This window comes from Typopeltis vanoorti, chromosome 1, assembly GCF_054136105.1.
Source record: "Typopeltis vanoorti isolate ZY-2024b chromosome 1, IOZ_Tvanoo_1.0, whole genome shotgun sequence".
Lineage (NCBI taxonomy): Eukaryota > Metazoa > Arthropoda > Arachnida > Uropygi > Thelyphonidae > Typopeltis > Typopeltis vanoorti.
The window spans coordinates 33500839-33522972 of record NC_143549.1 but is presented as its reverse complement, the minus strand read 5'-3'; the positions used below and the strand labels follow the sequence as shown (position 1 = coordinate 33522972).

Here is a 22134-nt window from a genome sequence, read left to right as displayed (position 1 = left end):
TCTTCCCGACTCTTTTTTTGTTCAGTGTAATTCAGAATGCCCATCTCAGACGTCTTTATTAAAATGGGAATCCTCTCCGCGTCACTATTTTCCTTCAGATATCCTTTCGTCAGATATCATTTTAAATGCTTGCTGTTTAACCATCCTTTCCTCTCTTATTCTTTCCGTACATCCAAAGTATCCCAGTTTCTAATTTAATCAATTAATAATGAAGATCTGTACGGTTAATATAGTTCGTTCTCGATTATGTCTTCCTATTTTACTCTAATGTTATCTCTTGCAGGTACAAATATTTTTTTAAGGATTTTAAGTTAAAAAATGTACAATTTTTTTTCTTCCTGTCCCGTTTCAGGTTTCCTCCATATGAAAGAATAAGAACAGGTGGAAATGAGTCATTTGTATATTTCTATTGTAATTCTGTCATAAATTATGCTTCTATTCTAGCTTGTATTTCTGTGCTTATTTTATTATCTGTAGTAATTAATGATAGTGAAAGGTTTAGATCTAATTCCAGTCCAGTTTCCAGTTTAGATCTAGATTATATTTTTATAAATTTTGAAGAAATTTAACTACTTCCCAATTGCCTTCTCTATGAAATACTATCGTACATTTTTTTAAATATCGATGAACAGAATATAGATATGCTAATATAATTTCGCTTTCTTTTAAATTTGTTCTTAACGTAAAAACCTGGTTTACACTGGATCTATTTCTTCTTTACTGGATATTAATCTACGTACATTTTATTTAGAAAATGGAAAGATTCTTTTAGTATAATATTAGATAAAATTTCATTGGATGGAACAGAAATGATATCCCACTAATTTTCAAATTTGCTTTGTTTTCTTTTTTTATGCATGATAAGTGACTGAAAGGGTAATTTGTAAATTCGTATAGTAAAATTTATCAATTAATGTATTTCCACAGTTAACTCGCTTCTCAAAATTTTACAGTATCGGTTGGTAAATTTGGAGAGAGAGAGAGAGAGAGAGAGAGAGAGAGAGAGAGAGAGAGAGACGTATTACATCGGTGCCTAGTGTTTTGTTGTCTAAAAGTTGAATTATACTTACTTCGATTTCATGATAGGGATTCTCAGCAGAGTAGGAATTGATTAATCTCTCAATTTTCTTGCTATTTCATCTTGCGTGGTTAGTGTGTGTGTGTGTGTGTGTGTGTGTGTGTGTGTGTGTGTGTGTGTGTGTGTGTGTGTGTGTGTGTGTGTGTGTGTGTGTGTGTGTGTGTGTGTGTGTGTGTGTGTGTGTGTGTGTGTGTGTGTGTGTGTGTGTTTTCATTACTATTATTAATCCAGTAGCATTCTATATTGATTCCTTGTTCATTTTTGGACTTATTCATTATTTAAAATTAATAATGAATTTTCATAATCGTTGGGACAGTGGAGATATGAACTGTAGGATCTACAAAGATCTACAGTATTTTGCAATGATGTATGTGATGAAAAATAACTTCTTGAACAACAGATTGTTTCCGATACCACCAAACCATTTAAAACAACGATGTCCGCCATTTAAAACTATTTATTGTACACTTTATTTATTAAAGAAAAAAAAGTGAATTACATTACAAATGCATGTTAGCATGGTTCTCTCAAATGTATTCAATGACATGTCAAATATTTCTACAACTATGAGAAAGTAATGGGATGAATCTAAACTATATTAGAATAAGCTACATTTCTTGTTTAATTCTTAGAAATTTATAATATATAAGTTGCGAAAAATAGGTATGGTTAAATGTATAATACCATTCATCAAAAAAAAAAAATCAGCTAACGCCTTTTTATTCCCGTATACGGGAGTAGGCGAGGCCATTTAGCCCTATCTAACTTTTGGAGACTGAGTGGGCAGTTCAATCTCCACTGGTACCAATCAGAGATAGATGGCCCAAGGCTATCACTAATTAAGCGGTACACAGTGAAGAGAGACGGCTCAAATGTGCCGCCATCTCGTGGTCCCTTTATAAAATACATTTTGTAATAATGAAATTTATGAAAATTTGAGAAAAAGTGAAAAACGATTATTCATTTTTTCTGTTATTGTCTTTGCTTTTATTCGTTATTAAATTTTTCATTATATTATTACTTGTTCTAGTACTTCTGTTGTATTAAATTTTTATTATTACTTTTATTACCACAAATTGCAATTTTTATAATACTGTACCTAGCTTAATCAGTATTGTGTTATATTTATCATCACCTGTATTTATTTCTTCAGTCTTAACAGATTTTCGTATTTTAGATATTCTCAGTTTCAAAACTTACTGGAAAATTTCATAAAGAAAATATTTAAATACTGTTTTTTTTTTTGAAATGCAATATTAGATCGATACAAGTTTTATGGATAAACCTCGATACTTAAACCTCAGAGTTTTATGATTATATCTGAAATATTTACAAACGAACAACAAAAGACATCTTTAAAGTTGTATTTATATATTTATTAAGTATATATTTATATATTTCTTAATAAATAATATAAAGAAATATTTATTAGGAAAAATAAAAGAAGGGATAAATATCCACATTTTCACATTTTAATCAAGCAAGCCAAGTAACATTTGTTTCACGAAACGAAAGAATTGTGAGATTATATTTTGTAGACATAGATTTACAATCGCCATAAATTGTTTCGTCAGTGTACTACTTAGAAAATACGATCCAAAAGAAACTATATTCTCATCCTATAATTTTTTAGTATGTGTTTTGGTTTCCTATGTGACCATTCAAAAAAAGTTAATCATGCCACCACAAAGAAACTATATACGATCCTAAAGAAGCTACATTCTTATTCTTTATTATTATTATTATTATTATTAGTAGTAGTAGTAGTAGTGGCATATGTTTTTATTTTTGCCGATAGGTGAAACACAGTTCCTTATGGATTGTTTTGAATTTGATAAATTAGTCCTAAGGCAACTTGCCGCTAGGTGGAGAACACTAAAAATATGATAAACTTCGACATATAGTTATCTATGAATTATATTTTAATGATCACTATCACAGCGTAAATAAATATCCTGAATTATTTGGATCGATGATATAATTCACAATAAGTTCTTGTTCTTTGTGTTATCATAAGTAGATCTCAAAATATGATTCATGCCCTTGCTTTGATATGGTCTAAGAGGTTTTTTTTAAAAAATAAATATAGTATTACGATTTAAAAATAACTATGAGTAAAATCCCGTAAAAGAATGCTGAAAACTTTTGATGATTCCCAACAAATTTTTCATAACTGAAGCACATTTGGGAATTTTTGTATTAAGTATAAAATATATATTTCATTGATTTTAATAAAAACATTAGCATTTAGCTTGTGATTTGATAGACTGACTACATCGGTTAACTCAAGCATTGATGTTCACTCCAATGGCCATTAACAATATTTTTTTTTCACCCACATTACGTAATACCTCTGCGTTTTTTTGAAATGGATCCTCTTCTCGCTTTGAGGTAAATAAACTCTATGTAATATAAAAGAAAATAAATATTATTAAAAATCAGGACTAATTTTGTAATATAAACTTTGACTAAATGTTTAAATAAATACGACTGAGAGTATGCAAACTTTTTCATTAAACACTTACAAATGATCATTTTAATTATAATTTCAACAAGTTACTTGCCTGATATGTATTATAAATATCTCTGGACTTTTAGCAGGGTCATCCTTCAATCCATGGTCTAAGATCCATTTCAGGAATATCTGAACAGGGAAGTATCCTATTTCTGAAAGCAGAAATTAATTTACGTGCTATTAATTAATGAATGTCTGTTATAAAACTTTCAGCACATGTTTAAAAGACAGGGGAGGTGATTATTGATATGTAAACAACCAAAGAGATGTTTAGCCATTTTATATGGCTTGGATTGAGTTGAGTGGGCGTCGGGGAAGAGAATCCACAGCAGGCAAAAAAAAAAAAAAGAGTCAAAATTCAGTAATTCTAATTAGTATATTTAGAATTTTACATTTAAGTTAATTGAGCTACAAACGAAATGAAGAGTTTGTCACTTTACGAACAAAAATTCTTATTAAAAATAAATTAAAATAATAAATGTTTTTAATTTTTTTTTTTTTGTTTATTCTTCATCCCTTCACTGCTAGTGAACTGAAGCTATCAATGAATTCAGGCTTTCAAAAGGGAGTGAGTGGCACGACAGACAACCTGCTCACTGCTGTCTTCGCTGTGTACGTAAACCCTAATATTTGTGTTATAGTCTCAATAATAGGCTTTTTTTTTTTAGATGGATAAAAACTCAGTTTCTGAGAGGAGAAAGAATCCTATTTGCTCGTGCAAAGGATCAGCTAACTAGGGAAGCGGTAGAAGAAAAGGATTCCAAAAGTTTGAATCTCAGCGAATAGAATCGCTGTTTTAAAGATCTTTTTTCTGGCCACTTAGCCATGAAAATAAATGCAAGTTTTGCAGGTTTATATAGGTACCAAGTTTTTATTATGATAAACTAATTAATAATGTTTTATAGAAAAATACAGGAACAATGTTGATTTCATAACTTAAAAAAATATAATCGAACGAGAATATAACCTTTGCCATGACAGTTACCTTAATATTAATGTAATAAATTTAGTAATGTAATAAATTACATTAGTATTAATGTAATAAAAGTAATGTAATAAATTTAGTTTAATCCTTTATCCAAGTTTGAGCAAACAAAGTTTGCGCGCCTGAAAATATCTTCAGGACTGAGGTAAGATAGTACAATACCGGGCAACTCGCAGCAAAGTGGATCAAGCTCTCAACTCCTTGTCTCAGTATCTCCCATAATGCACAGCACATCTCCTTGCGGACATGTATACTGCTATGCATTAAGGGAAGGGCCACTACCCATACCGGTTTCGACCTTTATTGAAGTCTCGTCAGTGGGAGCCAGGCCCAGAGTGGAGATACTAAGGCAGAAGCAATAGGAGAGGTCATCCTTACCTATAGGAGTTGCCAAAAGGTGTGCCACCTTATTATTAAATTACTCTGGATTTAGAGAAAGTGCCTTTTTTTAAAATTATGGCTTCACTGGTATGGCATCTGTTTCGAAAAGTTGGTGCTCGTCAGATACAAGGCAGACATTAGCAGAGCAAAAGCTCTTTTACGAGGCATTAATAAAAATTTTTTTCGATATATGGCCAATGATTATCGTATGGGAATGATTGGTGGAAACGGAGAAATGATAACCGCTACGGAGGATATAGTTGAGATTAATGAGCAATTAACAAAGGTATTTCATTCTTATGAATGTGATATCATGCAGAACTTGAAAGCAGTGGGAAATAGGAAGAAGGAGGAGTAGGAGGAACTGTTAGTAAGTGAATAGGAAGTATATGAGGAACTGAATAGACTTGCTGTGAATAGAGCTGTGGGACTTGATGCTATTTCACCACGTGTTTTGGGGGAGTGTTCCAGAGAGTTAACAACAGCTTTTGTATATCTTTTCAACATGAGTCTCTCACTGGGTCAAGTTCCAAAAGAGTGGGAAGAGGGTAAAATTGTTCCAATTCATAAGTGAGGTGATGAGAGTAGGTATTTGAATTATAGACCAGTCTGTGTGTCTGGATTTGTGGTTAAGGTATTAGAGAAGTTACGACTAAGATTCAGAATTGGGTGACAATAGAAAAATACTCTTCAGCGTTCAGCATGGATTTACTAAAGGAAGATCGTGCTTTAGCAATCTGCTTACTTTTTATAATAAAGTGACAAATGCGTTGGTTAAGGTGTTGCATATACAGTGGTGTATTTAGATTTTGCAAAGGCCTTTGATAAATTGCCACATGACAAGCTGGTAAGTAAATTGTGATGAATGGGGGCTAAACAGTAGATTAGTTCACTGGATTGGAGACTGGCTGTCTGATAGGTATCAGCGAGTTGTCTATGGAGGTGCGATATCCCAGAAGAGGAAAGTTATTAGTAGTGTACCACAAGGGTCTGTTTTGGGCCCATTGCTGTGCTGTTTAATTTGTATGTAAATGATACCTGGAGAGGTCTGAATGGTTATATGCAGTGGTTGCAGATGATACAAAGTTTGGCAGGGCTATCAGGAGTAGAGTCGATGCTGTAGCTTTGCAAGAGGAGTTGAATACACTGGCTGAATGGGAAAATAAGTGGGGATGTCAAGTCAATATTGCAAATTGTAAGGTTTTGAAATTTGAAAAGCAGAGATGGGATAATGGAATGCAGAGTACGCAATCGGTGGAAATATCTTAGAAGCGGTAGAGGAGATGAGAGATTTGGGAGTGATTCTAGACAAGGACCTAAAATTTCGGGGACATGTTAATAAAATTGTTAGGACTACACAACGGATAATGGCAATGATGCGGAGGGCACTGACTTGTAGAAATAAGGATGTTATGGTTCCTTTGTACAAGGCTTTGATCAGGCCACATATGGATTACTGTGCACAGATCTGGTCGTTTTCATAAAGATAAAGATGCATTGGAAAAAGTTCAGAGGCGATTGACTAAGGTGGTTTCTGGTCTCTGAAATGTAGAGTATGAAGACACATTAATAAAATGCAATTTGCAGAAATTGTTGGATAGAAGGAGGAGGAGAGGTGATATGATCGAGACATATAAGCCGTTTAGAGGTTATTATCTGATTAATGTCGGGGTGGTTTTGCACAGAATGGGTGAAGATAGGAAGAGAACAAGAGGTCATCCCTGGAAGCTGTATAAGGGGGAGGTGTGGCAAGGGAATGAGGAGAAGGTTTTTTGCATGTAGAGTGGCGAGTGATTGGAATGCATTGCCCGAGAGTGTGGTAAGCGTAAAGACAGTAAATATATTTAAGGTATACGGTATGATAAACTGCGTGTATAACAGTGGACCTTCCACGACGAGTCTTCGACTCCATGGAAGTTTTTATAATAATAATAATAATAATAATAATAATAATAATAATAATAATAATAATAAAATAAGGTAAGACTCAAACAGTTGTTCGAAACAGCTGACAAGATAACGAAAAATGTTTCATTGATCTTAATCAAATGCGAATAAAAGGCAAATAAACAGACAACGATAAAATTGTCGTATTATAAGTATTACTGACCTAAGCTACCTTCATAAGGGGGGGGGGCTGTAGTCTTTTAAGTTCTCGATCACTTTCGAAACTTTTTTGTTTCAAAGACAAATAGAATTTTGGTGTATGCTATATAAAATAATACTGATATTTTAGTTCATACTTTTAATAATTTCCAATACCAAAACGATCCTTTTAAGCTTTATTTCCTTCCACTACTTATAAATAAACATTAATCAAGACCGGTTTCAGTGTACAGTCGAGAAGATGAGCGAATTCTAATTAATTAACCTCTTTTGAATTAATATTTGTTAATGAAAATAAGTTCTTTTTTTTTTTTCTGCACGAAAATCCTGAATGCCTTCAGATCTGTGACCTTGTATTAAACACTGTTAAGTTGCTTCACCTCGGTGCCTATTACAAAACCAAGATGATAGATTGTCTGGTGACTTGAGGGTAACCTCTGTTAAGTAATTCTTGGCTTAGTACCTAAGATGCTAACGAATCGATAAGATTAATTGCAGTGCTTTTTTCAAGTCAAGCAAGAAATGCAATTAAAGTTTCCAAATAGGGTTTTCTTGCACAGAAGTATTTACTATAATGAGAAGAGGACATAAATTTTCTGTATTACGTGGACCTTTTCCTTTAAGTTACCTGCCAAGAAAATAAAAACGTATGATTTTTCTTTAAGATCATTGAGAGAGACAACTCCCAAGGTGATAATTAATTGAAATAATAAAGTATCTAAGGACGTTATTTATGAATATGAGATTCTAAAGATAAAGTAGGTGAAAAAGCTAAAGATATACATATGTTGAATGAATTTCAAAAAAGTTTAGAGAAGTAACATTAGATTTAATTTGAGCAATTCTTCTTTAGTTGTATTACCTCCTGACATTCTGCTGCTTTTGGTATTCTGAGAAGTGTATTTCAAATATGTATTTTAATAATATACTTATTAAATTACTAATTTAGAACAGCATTTCTTCAATGGCATCTGACAGTTAAGTCACATTGACCCGATTCCGAATTCTAAATCTCAAATTTAAAGATTTTAATTCCAAAATTCCAATAAATCCAGAAAAATTAATGGAATGAGTTTTTTAAATTTCTGTTTAAATTAATAAATTTATGTCAAACATTTTCGCAGCAAGGAAGACGTCATATAAAATTTCAAATTAATTATAAATATGAAAAACTTAAATACTGGTATTAGTAATAAATCCAATGCCAGTAAAGTTTATATATTTTCGACATCATAACCCAAACGTAAGAAAGAATCTTTTATGGTTCATATAACTACACTTCGCACTTTAATACCAAATGCATATTAAACTTTAACTTTTCATTTCACGCTGAAGAGCCTTGATAAACATTAGAAAAAAAAAAAAATGATCCCAAAATATTTCCTTGAAACCTCGCTAGCTTTACGAACCCAATTGGAAACATGCCCATTCATCATACTCTCTGTCATCTTTCACACACCTACTTAATCGTTTTTCTAACCGTTTTATATATATATATATATATATATATATAAAATTTGATAAATAGGACTGGCCCTTATAAGCTGTGTTAGTGCGATTCTAATTTTGCTGGCATATAAATATCAGCAAAGCTTTCCTCAGTACTTGACGATGTTATTCACAGGCCTGTAGTTCTCCATATCATTTTTAAATCCTTCTTTATTTACATCAGGATAACAGTTACATTTCTTCAATCAGCTGACGCTTCCGCTAAATGTAATGAAGTTCTCACCATTAAAATTCGATCTCTCTCTCTGTCACTATGTCTGCCTGTCGCATGTTCTATTTGGTGTATTATGATGGAATGTATCCTATCTATCCGTAGGGAATTATTACGTTTTGTACATGTAAATTATTTTCTTAAATCCATTTCCAGTTTTAAATATCTTTCATTTCGTTATTTATACAATGTGGATTACTACCTTCATTAATAACCAATGTTTCTTGCAGAAGTACGAAAAGTACTATATTGTAACACTCTGGTAATAAATAAAGGTCAAAAAGATTAATGCAAGAAGGTAACTAACGTTAATATCACCTGAGGGAACGATTAAAATACTAACGCTGGTACAGTGCAAATGATAAAAAAACTTCACAAAGAATTGTTTATCCATCGCATAATCTCCTGTCAATGTCACCAAAACTGAGGGCTGTTATTATAAAACTTTTTTGACTGTTATAAAAGGCCATCGTCATAATTCGAATTGTTGACTGTTCTGCAGTAAACTTCCCACTTTTAGAACTGAATTAAATATCGCACCAAACAGATTAAATAATTTTATCAGAATTATATTTAAGAGAAAATTTCCATGTGGATGTTAATTATTTACTAATCAGCAACACGATCCTACCACCTTTTTCTTACTTTCTATCCCGTCTATAAATTATAGAGGTATCAAATTCAAATCCGATGTGTGAATAACAGGATGACACTGTTTCTATTCGGATTCGTAACGGAGCATGAGTTCATTTCGCGATATTTATTCATTATATTCCTGAAGCTATAATTTCCATAAAATAGTGCAATGTTCATAAAAGTACACGTTACTAAGGTTATCTTACAAGACGATATTAAAGCATCTAGCCATGTTGAATTTGCTTATTAAAAAGTACTTGCCTATCAACATTATTGGGAAAAAAAATGGAAATCAATGAATAACCTAATATTTCTCCTGAAGAACGCAGTCCTTTTCTGCTTGGAATTACAATATAAACTCTAACACAACAATGGTAACTCTAGATGTTTATTTTATTCACAATGGATACAAGTAATTTGGGTTTTATGGAATGATGTACTATCATATTGGAACATATCGTTGACCTGCTTATGTAATCGAATTGATGACGTCACTGTTTTGCTAACAGCAGCATATCGATGCGTATCCAACTGTGATGTATTAGAAACTTTTTTAATGGCAGATGATTTTGTACCGCCCGTTGTGAAACTAACACCTTCGTTGGGGGAGTATGGATTGCCATAATCTTGCTTAGCTCATTCTACAACACTATGATATAAGTTTGGTGGGCAGGTGTTTTCATACAAATATTGTACATTTGTCCGAAGTGTCAGTTATACGACTGAGCTGATGACTCTAGCATTTCAGGGGTCTTGCTCCTACCAAAAAAAAAAAAAAAAAATCACAAGACGATCTTTCTCCGATTCTCATTTTGGAATTACCTACGAATTCTACAAACTTCAAGCTGCCTGCTAGATCTGCACAGCGTCATTTTTTCTCTACATAGAAAATCTGTTTCCATTGTTACTAAACTCTAACATGGTAGATAGCTCCACTACCATGTGAATGAACTTGGCTTTTTTTTATACAGTCCCGTTGTGACTCTAATGACAGCAGCACTATGGGAGGACTAAAATTAATAATAAGGAAACCCAGCTCATGAGATAAAAGAGTACTTCAAGCGACTTGAAAAGTGCTGTTCTTCGTAGACAAGCAATCCCATATTAGTTACTAAAATCATACAATCAATATCATACAATCAATAAAATTCATACAATTAATATAAAACATAAAACAAAATCTGATACTCATTAGAGCATTTATTCATATCATTACCTTGGATTTGGACATCGAAACACATCTGGTTGGATTTCTTGAATGTCGCTATTGTCACAGATGATCCTTGCTAAACTGACTTGCCTAATCTGTTGTAGTTGATCTGAAAGAGAATTAAATATGAGAATTATTTACTTTATTTAAATACATAAGAATTCTGAAAAATAAATTAATTTTATGATTTAAATTTTATAGCCAGGTTCCAAGAATAGTATTAAATTGTTCTCGAGGAATGAATATTATAATCACTATTTAGCGTTGCTAGAAATAGAGGGAGAAATGCACTTAAAATTATAATGTGACTTCCTTCTTTCTAAAGGGCTTTGTTGAACTTAGCGAGCATTCCTCTGTAACATAATATCTCCCTAGTAGGAGGAAAGGCTAACTAGATGGCGTTGCCATTCACTACGTGGTTGAGGACCACGGTACGGCGAAATAATCCCACCCTTCTGATAGAAGACCTGAAGTGGTGAATGCCATGTTTGGTCTCCAGATCAAGGAGACCAAAGGCATCACTCACGCTGAAGGTTTCCCTTCAGCGTGAGTGATGCTTTTCAAGGGCATGTCAAACATACTTAGGGATCCAACATTTCGAGGGTAGTACGCCAACAAAATGCTGTGTAGGCCGGCTGTCAGCAGTTAATGACGGGTCTAAACAGGTTTAGACCTGTCATTAATGGGTCAGAAGCCTTCCTGGTGGAGTATAACCCTTTCTGCCACATGCTCTGTCATGTCGAACTGACTGACGGGGAGGCTGAGTACTGGTATGTGGGTGGCAATGGCATAAATATCAACATAAATTATACATCGTCGTTTAGAGATCTAGACCAGACCTTCTATTATTGGGAAAAATCCAAATTGCATCTACAACAGTTCATACGGTCTATCTTTAATATCTGAAATTATACTTTGTATGACCACTTGGCAAAACGTTAGTTGTTATCTATACTTTGTGAGATTCACTACTGCTTGCAGAGAATGCCATTTAGAATATTCTGCTGGCAATCGAATATATAGAGTTTTCAAGCTCTTTTTTCGAAGGCATCCATAAGCTGTATTTATTGTTTGAATTACATATTCTCAAATTCCAATAAACATTTGACTTTTTCACATTCTTATTTCTGGAGCTCGATTTTCTTCAATCACCAGCTACCAAAATAGGGAAGTCATCTTCCTCGTGTCTTTAATGTACATAACTCTAACTGGTTTCACTTTCTAACATCACAAACCAAGATGGACGAAATGCGGTAGTATTTGAAATAACCAATGATTGAACACATAATCAAACTATCTATTCTATTCGATTTCTTCAGCCATACGGTTGGTGAGGATAGCTAAATGCAACCATACTAGGAAAATAATTATGAGCAAGGTGGTTTCCCGTTGCCTTCCATGCTGTACTATAGGGGCCGGTTTGCCTGCTTGCGGGATGAAAAACTCCAGACAAACTGGTGGAAAAAACCCTGCTGTCCACGCCCAAAACCGGCTAACTTGGCTATAGCCAAGGAAGATGCTTGAGTTCCTTACGTCGTCGACGGAAATCGAACCTAGGACACTCCTTCCCCAGGCATATGGTTGCGAAGTTCCCAACCACTAGGCTAACCGCGCGGACTATCATCAAACTACGATCTCTAAATTCCTGATAACCTTATTCCATTCTTTCTTTGATTTTTTCATAACCGGTTTTCCTTTAAGATATATCGTATAGGATCTCTCTATTCTCAGTAACGTAGACTGTAATATTATGCATTTTGTCTCATACAGATTGCCTTCACTCCCAACCTCATATCTTTTGGCGCTACAAAAAGTACAAAGGCACTCCTGAAACTAAAGAAAACGACGCCATAAATGACAATAAATAAACAACAGCTCAATAGCCTAATCTTTTTATTTTTTATTGATTTTTCCTACAGCGACAAGTTAAAAAGCGTAAGCTTTGATTATGATAAATAGTGACTGTGCAAGAATTTTCCAGATATGATCTTTTAATGGTGTGGCTAAATAAAAGTATAGAACTGAGCCTTAATATTTTAATTAATTAAGAGTATATTTTTATAATCTAGCACGAAAGAACTGACAGCCTACGGTGCTTTAGTAAACTGCAGTTACGCTAATGGCTAGATAAACTTGAAACCCTGTTCCAGGAGAAAGTCAATGAGTTTTTGATTGTTTGAGGGTTAAGTCACGTTCCTTGATCCATTGCTATTTAGTCAATTCACAAGCTAAAGAAATCTGTTTATATTTAGTAAACATATAAACCTATAATCATATCTGAGATTCATCCTGTCTTGTATTGTCTCGATATTACTGCCGTTGTGGAGCTCCATCCGTCAAACTTTAAACGAAGGGTGGAGGTGAACACGTTTGCCATTTGCTGAATGTAGCCAGTCTGGTCTCAAGTATGATAAACGATAAAGCAAAGACCAGTACAGTGTAAGCACATCCGTAACATAACTTGGTTATATTAATCATTCTACTTAAAGTCACACTCCAAATGGAAGAAGATTATTGTTTTCAAAGAAAAAAAAATCCTTTAGATCAACAAACTGACAGATATTTTAAAAGAGTAAGTCATATGGATCATTAGTAAGATTGGCAGAAAAAAAGTTAAATAAAATTTGATAACATTAAAAGTCGAATTTAGTTAATATTGCTAGAGCACGCACTTGACGCTTTCTTTTCTTTTTTTTAACTAACTTTGCAATGTTTTTGATGCAGAAGGTTAAACTCTTGTTGGATTTATTTTTAGGGCTCCCATTCAGAGAGAATGTCTGCTTTGCAAGGAAGGTCACGACCTTTTTTCTACTAAAGGAAGGTCATGTTTTAGCAACTTGCTCAGATTCTATAATACTGAGTACACGAGCAGTGGATACACCATGATACTTTTGGATTTATTTTAATAAAGCGTTTGACAGAATACAGAATGGAAGACTGTTGCGTAAATTGGAGAATATGGATTTGGATTATAAAATATTAGCGTGGATAAGAGGATGGCTGAAGGAACAGATATCAAAAAGTGATATACGGGGGATCTGAATTTACAAAGTTTAACGACTTCAGCAACATATACAGCATGATTATAGACAGAGAGCTTTTGTCCCTTCGGACGGCTGTGCCGAGAATATATATCTTCTTTCTTCTCTTCTCTCTGATTCCTGACGCCACCTTAAGCCTCTCTATATGGCGTCGCTGGACCTCCAAAAGGCCTTTGATAACGTCTCACTTTCTGCTCTCCTTCGAGCGCTGTCTATTGCTGGATATCCAGAACCCTTTCTTTCCTATGTTATGGAGCTATACTTGGGTAGCTCCATCACTATCACTACAGAGTCCCGTGCGACTTCTATTCCCGCAGTGCAGGGTGTTCGCCAGGGTGATCCTCTATCTCCCATTTTCTTTAACTGCGTCACAGATGTGTTTCTTCATTCTTTTCCTAGCCATATAGGCTACTCTCTAGGGACTTCTTCCTTTAATGCTATGGCTTTTGCGGACGATCTTATTCTCGTAGGCTTACAGGAACTCCTTGACCGGGCAGTTGACATCTTTTCTATTCGAGGCTTTTCTATTAATGTAGAGAAGTCCTGCTCTTTAGCTCTTGTCCCCTCTGGTCGTGACAAGAAGTTTAAGGTCGAGACTATAGAGTGTTCCTGCACGGGAGGCCATTGCATGCTTTGACCATCCTGGAAGAGTGGAGATACTTCGGTATCATGTTCACCCCAAAGGGAAGGTCTTCTGTCCCTTCTATCCTAGAAGCTGGGATCGCTTGTTTGAAGAAAGCTCTTCTCAAGCCCCAGCAAAGACTGTTTCTCCTTTCTTCCCACTATCTCCTACCTCGCTTTTACCACAAGTTGGTGCTTGGTAGGATATATATCTCGGTATTGTCCCGAATAGACAGGGCTATCCGTTCAGCCGTGAGATCATGGCTCCGACTGCCGCTTGACACTCCTATACGCATGGAAATATGCATATAAGGTTATGCATATTTCCATGTGAGGGTGAAGGATGATGGGCTTGGGGTTCCATCACTTAGATGGCTGATACCACGCCTGCGGCTGTCAAGAATCAAGAATCGCACAGTTACAACTATCTTCTTCTCCCATCTGCAGAGAGGCTTTCTATAGCCCATTAATACAAAAAGACTTTAGGCGGGCTAAACGCTGGTCCCATTATCAAGGTACTTTAATTGAGTCAGCACTCGCAGAACACATGAGATGGGCTCCTTTAATTAATGGGCCTTTAATTAATTAACTGGCCTTTAATTAATTAATTAATTAATTAATTGATTGATTGATTAATGGGCTCCAAAAAATCTCTCTTGCACTGTTCTGTAAATGGTGCTCCTTTAAAAGAGTTATATCTGGCGCCTCCCCAGCATGAATGGATAAGGGATGGCACCAGACTCCTCCCTGGGTTCGAGTATATTGACCTTATCAGGAGGAGGATCAATGGCCTGCCTACTCGAGCCCGCACAGCTCGATGGGGTAGTGACGACTCCAACTGTAGGGCTGGCTGCCACTACAGTGAGACATTGCCTCATATAGCCCAGTGTTGCTTCCGCACCCATGGGGTCCGAGTGAGGAGGCATGATGCCGTGGTCTTCATTCTGAACAACCGCTTTAAGAACAAAGGTTGGGAGACCGCGGTGGAAACACATTATAAGGGACCTCCGCGGGTTTGCGTAAGCCAGACTTAGTGATTAAAAGAGATGGTGAAGTTTGGGTAGTTGATGCCCAGATGGTGGTAACAGGGCGCCCACTAGCCTATAGCCACAATAATAAAGTAAATTATTATAAAAATAACCAAGATCTAGTTAGTAAGATACAGGAGGAATATGGGGAAACCCCGAGGATTACCAGCGCCACCATCTCTTTACATTGCGTATGGAGTGCAGATAGTTATAAGAACTTAAAACAGCTTGGGCTTACGCAGAAAGATATAAAAGGTCTTTCCTTGAGGGCCCTACAGGGCACACTGGTGGCATGGCGTTGCCACCAGAGAATGACTACAATGATAACTAGAACAGGCATAGGGTGAAACACTTGTAAAGGCTTAGGCCTATATCAAGTCTGGACGTGATGCAAGGGTAGTACTGCCGATAACCAGTACAAAGATTAATAATAATAAAAAAAAATAAAAACAAGTGGTGTACCACAAGGATGAGTTCTTGGTCCACTGTTATTCAGTCTCTACATTAATGCCGTTGGGAAGCATTTGACAAGCGACATACTGCTATTTGCTGATGATGCACAGATAGGTACGGTGATCAGGATTGCTGCTGATATGCGGTACTTGCAGAATGATTTGAATAGGCTGGAATTGTGGTCATGTGAAAAGGGATGTCATTCCAATGTTAATAAATATAAGGTTATGCACTTTGGTGAGATTATTCTTGAAGTAACTGATGAGTGATCTTGGGGTTTTAGTACACAGGAAATTAAAGTTCAAGGCATATAGCAAAAATTGTGAATGCAGCTCAGTGAATGATGTTAATGCTGAAACGAGCCTAGACATTTAAAAATAAGGAAGTTATTTTGCTTCTTTACAAGACCTTGATAAGACCTCACTTGGACTATTACGCTCTGGTATCCTGGTTTCCGTGGTGATTCTGATACAGTGGAGAGTGTCAAATGATATCAAGATTTTGCAATACTGATTATGAAGACTGGTTTAGAATTTGTAGCTGCAGACAGTAGCAAACATGAGAAAGAGGGCCAATATGACTGAGATTACAAACTGCTGAATATATATATATATATATATATATATATATATATATATATATATATAATAGCATCATTATAATAATATTTTTAGAATTTAAGTGTGCAAATTAAAGGCACAATTTCATAATACTTCGAATACCTACCGAAAGTAAATGATCCACTTTCTCCTCCGTGTTCAAAATAGTAACGATCCCCAAATTTTAAACGATAAAACTGAAGTCCTAGGATGCACGCAAACGTAGGACCCACTACACTGTCTTCTGTAGGTGTTTCCGTCAACCCTCCCGTGAAAAGATCGATATCTTCAACAGATCTGAAATATTATTCAAACATTCTATAAAAGACATACTCTAAATGGAGAATATTTCATTCTGTTAAGTTAAAGAAGGAAAGGGATGGGAGGCGGTGTAAAGACATGCATCTAGATTTCTTTGTGTTGTATCCATCAAACAGCAGAGCGCCAGTGAGAAGTTTACTTTTTGTTTTTGTTTATTATTTGTGCGATGGCATCGTGCAGTTTCTTTGATAGTGATGTGAATTGAAATAGTTTATAAGCATAATAAAATACTGAATCATATAAAAATGAATGACATCACGTAATTCAGAGACAAAGACAGAAAACTTCAAATACGGTTAGAAAAGAAACTTTAATGGTGAGACGAAGAGACCTTTGAACTGAGTGGACATTCCAATTTACATTACACTGATTACTATTTTCAACAAAGAAAGAAACGTTAGCTGGTCCCATATGGAGATGGAAAAGCCTTTTCTCGATATTTTCAGATTTTTTCGTTCCACAAACCGGAAAATAAAACTTGGCTAACAATTTATATTATTATATAAATTATTATTTATGTAACAATAATAATAACAAATGGTGTTTTAAATCTTGTATATGATAACTCGTAGTAATGTTTTTCTTAATTAAATTGTTTAGTGAATATTAACACTCCTTTATTGCCGTTGCTTGCTTCCTCTCCCTCCTTATATAGAGAGGTTGATAAATAGTATAAGAATAATGGGATATTTTATGTGAAAAAAAGATGAAAATTTTTATATTAATAACACAGTACTAAGGCAATCAAGAGAATTATGTACAAGCATATGTTAAAAGAAATAAACTCAATCCAATATTGGAATTTAGTTTGAACTGCTTAAAACTCGTACTTGGCTTTAGCTGCTACGTTATATTTTTTTAAAAGTAAAATGCATGTTATTATTGTACGGGTGCCTCCATGGAGGGTGAGGACTCATCACGGGAGACCCTCAAGTATCCACACAAGTCACGGTACCTCTTCTTGAGCCCATTAACAAAGCACACAAAATGGCTCTGCCAACTCAATATGGGATCAACTCCATATGGGACCAACTCATTCCATTCATTCATCACTCTCCAAGTGAAACATCTTGTCTTCGTACCCTTACCACATTCTTATTCAACATCTAGAAATGATCTCTTGTTCTTCTCCCTCTAGCCAAGTGCTGATACATTTTACTTGCATCAATCCTATAAAACCCTTTAAGTAACTTAAATCTGCCTGTCATATCCATTCTTTTTCGCCTATTAACCAACTTCTGCAATCCACACACCTTCAATCTATCCTCATAGGGAGCATTCCACAGACCACTCACCATCTTGGTCACTCGCCTTTGGATCCGCTCCACCACCACTTTGCCATCCCCAAGGAAGCCAGACCCGAGCAGTAATCCAGATGTGGTTGTATCAAAATTTTATAAAGTGGAATGATAACTCTTGTCTCTGTTTGTTAGTGTGTTCTTTAATAACGAAGTAATCCTATGAGCTATCTCGAACACTTTAGCAATATGTCCTATAAACTCCAACTCCCTATCCACCCTCCCCAAGTCCCTAGCCTCATTGATCTCCTGGAGTACATATCCATCAATGTGATACACAGCTTGTAATCTTTGTATCCCAAAATGCATAGCATTACATTTCTACAATTAAACTGATGCTCATTATATTTTGCCCATTTGAAATAATAAACTGAAAAGTGTTTTTTTTTAATGATTAAGAATAAAAAAAATTCAATTCAAACAGGATTTTGTAAAATGAGCATTTGTAGCATTGCAGTTCTTTTATTAACTAAAACAGTCACTGAAGATTACCATTACCGAAAAGATATCTGATTTCTGCCCACTATTGAGTCAACCTTTTTTTTTTTTTACTTCACTTATTTTTTTGTTCATTTCTCTCATTTTTATTTGTATTTTATTTATTTATTTATTTATTTATTGTCTACGGTAATCATTTTGCAGTTTTAGTTTGGTTGTATCTTATCTATCCGTTATCTATTTGCTTTCTTTCATCTGTTATCTCTTTCTTTTATCTTTCTTTTATCTGTTTTCTATTTCATCTGCTATCTTATTTTTCGTTTATCCAATGACCTGTTAGTGAGTTATGCTTCAAAATTGCATGCAAAATTACATGCTTGCTTTCCTATCGAGGCGTCCTATGCTAATACAGCATATTTACTATGCCTAAAGGAAAGTGTGGTTATTTTATGGTCTCGCTTGAAATATCCCGGTGGTTAACCTTTTCAACTTTTATATCTAAGTGAACTCTGATACTGTGTACTCTTACCGAGCTTGTATGTAGAACCTGACTTGCAAGTTGTGAGCAATTTGCTGTTTCTATGCAGTCCTGCCATCTATCGACCATTGGAGGAACTTGTTTCATGTATACTGGTATTGCGTGGGGTATTTTCAAATTGAAACAGATTGGAGAAAGTTAATGAAAGTAAACTTTTTATTTTTTAAAAAATTATTTTGATTGGTGGATAAGAATAATTAATATTCAAGAGCTAATCTCCACACGTAGATGGAATCAGAATAACAGAACTTTTTAGTTGCTCCTAACATAAACATTGATAATTCAATTCGAGTTCTGTTTGTTCGTACATCATTCTGTTTAAATATAAATAAAACGTAAATGTTTATAAGTAGTAATAAATCCTAATGAATTTCGGAAGCTACAAGTATATTTAGAAAGAGCTAAAACCATGCTTTCATGGATGATCATAATATCAAATACTACAGTACAGACATTCTTAAAAAAGTGAGAATGTCAGACTGTATTGTAAATGTTTTATTTTGCATTCTCTTGTTTTTGGAGGTGATTTAAACTCTGTCTTTCTCTGGAAAAGGCTGCTATAGAATGAAAGATTAATGGGAGTAGCAGATTGCTGGATTAGAGTTGAACGGAAAGACATATATAAACACCATTCGTGATTGGAACAAGAACTGACATTAAATCTTAATTTCATCAATTTATTCTTCATTAAATATCATGTAAGGATCAATTGGCCTATATTCAGCCCATTCCTAAGAAGGATGACAAGTCACTGCCGTCCAACTACCGCTCTATCTCGCTTACCTCAGTCCTCTCTAAAGTAATAGAAAAAAGCATCAATTCCCAACTCCTAAACCACCTTGACATCCACCTAATAAATGACCGCCAGTATGGATTCCGTCGCTGACGATCAACAGGAAATCTGCTCACGTATGTCGCCCATCTCTGGACAAATGCCATGGAGAAGTTTGGTGAATCTTAAGTGATTGCACTAGATATCTCCAAAGCCTTTGACCGGGTCTGGCACAAAGGCCTACTAAGCAAAGTACCATCATTCGGTCTGACCCACGCCTTATGTAGTTGAATTGTCAGCTTTCTGTCTGGCCGCATGGTGGATGGCTCCCTATCGTCTCACCATTCAATTAATACTGGAGTTCCACAAGGTTCTGTCCTCTCACCAACTCTCTTCCTACTATATATCAACGACCTACTTCAATTGACCTCCAACCCAATACATAGTTTTGCATACGACAGCACACTACACTCCTCGTTTGCATTTAATAAACCTTACCCTACACAACTCACCTCAACCTATAGAATATCAATAAACACCACCATGCTCAACTCCGATCTCCAAGCCATTCTACAGTGGAGTTCTGATAACCTCATCAATTTCAATGCCAATAGAACCTAGTACTATAAGATTTCCCATAAAAAAGAACTATTTTTTCCCAGTATCCTTTTTGACGATACCCAAATTTCCAGACAGTTTGCATCTGAAATAACATCAATAATTCCTCCACGCAGTACTAAGCTCGTTGGAACGCGTGCAGCTGCTGCTGAACCTCCCTTCACAGTACACCTAGAAACAAACAGAACAAATTTCTTTTCCTCTTCCTTCATCCCTGCAACTGCTGCACTGTGGAACAGTCTTCCACCTGCTGTGTTTCTCAAGGAATACAACTTACAGTCATTTAAATCAAATGTAAACAAGGTCCTCCTTTCCCAACCCATACACGGTACTAATGTAATATAGGTTGACCAGCCAACCTCTTGTGTATGGGCACAAATAAAAAAAAAATAAGATATAATTAACTAAATCTTAACTAATCAATATAAATTCAGATTAAAACTTTCATAATCAGTTTTATAATTTTCTCTTGACAAAATTTCATCAAAATTGATTAGTGATAAAAATTACCACGGATAGTGCATGTGCGTGCGTGCGTGCGTGCGTGTGTGTGTGTGTGTGTGTGTGTGTGTGTGTGTGTGTGTGTGTGTGTGTGTGTGTGTGTGTGTGTGTGTGTGTGTGTGTGTGTAAGAGAGAGAAAGACCAAATATCAAAATCATATCTTTACTGAAGATTATCAAAAATTAAGGGTAAGGGAGTGAAGGAAGATCTTTCTTCTTTCACTTCCCTTGGTATTATTAGGATTATCTTCATCTCACTGGAGAGTGGAGAGATCAGTGTTTTCATAGAGATGTTTACATACAGTGTATTTATAATTGGGAAGCAACTTGCCAGTTATTAACATTTCACATTTTGTTTATTTTTATACTTCATTATTACAAATCTGATTTTCATAATAAATAAATATAAATAAAATATATTTGAAATACAAGAAAGTAAATTATTGAGAGAGAGATAGAGAGAATAAATTGAACTTACTCGTATACATTTTGCAATATTTGCCTATTATGCGTAGACATAACGCAGTCGAGGTCCTCAAATGTTTGGATGTTTATACCTTGACAGAGTCTGACATAGTTGATGTAACCAGGTAATCCATGATCACGACCTCGTTGAATATTGAGAGATGCCAAGTCCATTCCTGATTTGTTTCCTCTTACCTGGTAGAGATGATTTGTCACATCGTCTGACATGAATCTATCAAATTTCTGGGCTTTTCCTGCTGCCAGTCCTCTGACAAAACTTTCTATTCCAGAATTGTATATCTCAAACGGGTAGAAAAAGATGTTCCGGAGAAATTCTCCACCTTTTGGATTGTCCGATGGAATCTCGCGAAAGAAACCGTTGATCATGGAATGGCCAAATCGGAAAGCAGCTGTCGAAAATTCGTTAAGTAAACTGGGATTCACCGTTGGATCATAGTTTGTGAATCCAGAATTCATAACTCCAAGATTGAAAAATTGCATGGCTCTTCTTCCAAGGACTATCGGAAGGAATTCATTGTAGGTAATCATTTGCATCTCAGCAGCCACGATACGTCTGAAAGAAAAAATTATATATATACATGGAACTTAAATTATATTATGGCATATTAACTTCCAGTATTATTATTATAAGATGAAGAATTCGAACAGTATTAGTTATCCGACATATTTATTTTTTCTTTAAAAAGCATTTTTGCAATTAAAATACAGTATATATGACTACCTCGCCGATAACGCCCTCTATTCTCTAATTGGAGTATGCAGTGTTTTTTATCCCTAACTTTTCTTTAGG

The 22134-nt window shown here is 35.1% G+C and overlaps 1 protein-coding gene across 1 annotated transcript in view; it reads right to left on the bottom strand.

Moving 5' to 3' along the window:
• Positions 1–3671: 3671 nt before the first annotated feature.
• Positions 3672–22134, bottom strand: part of LOC150109877 (uncharacterized) — a 236009-nt gene continuing 217546 nt past the window's right edge. The window contains exons 21-24 of the mRNA XM_090396426.1: positions 21337–21897; positions 16501–16670; positions 10638–10740; positions 3672–3745 (exon numbers count right to left, since the gene is read on the bottom strand). Coding sequence (XP_090252552.1) covers positions 3682–3745; positions 10638–10740; positions 16501–16670; positions 21337–21897 — 898 coding nt within the window. The 3' untranslated portion in view covers positions 3672–3681. The remainder of the gene's footprint in view (positions 3746–10637; positions 10741–16500; positions 16671–21336; positions 21898–22134) is intronic.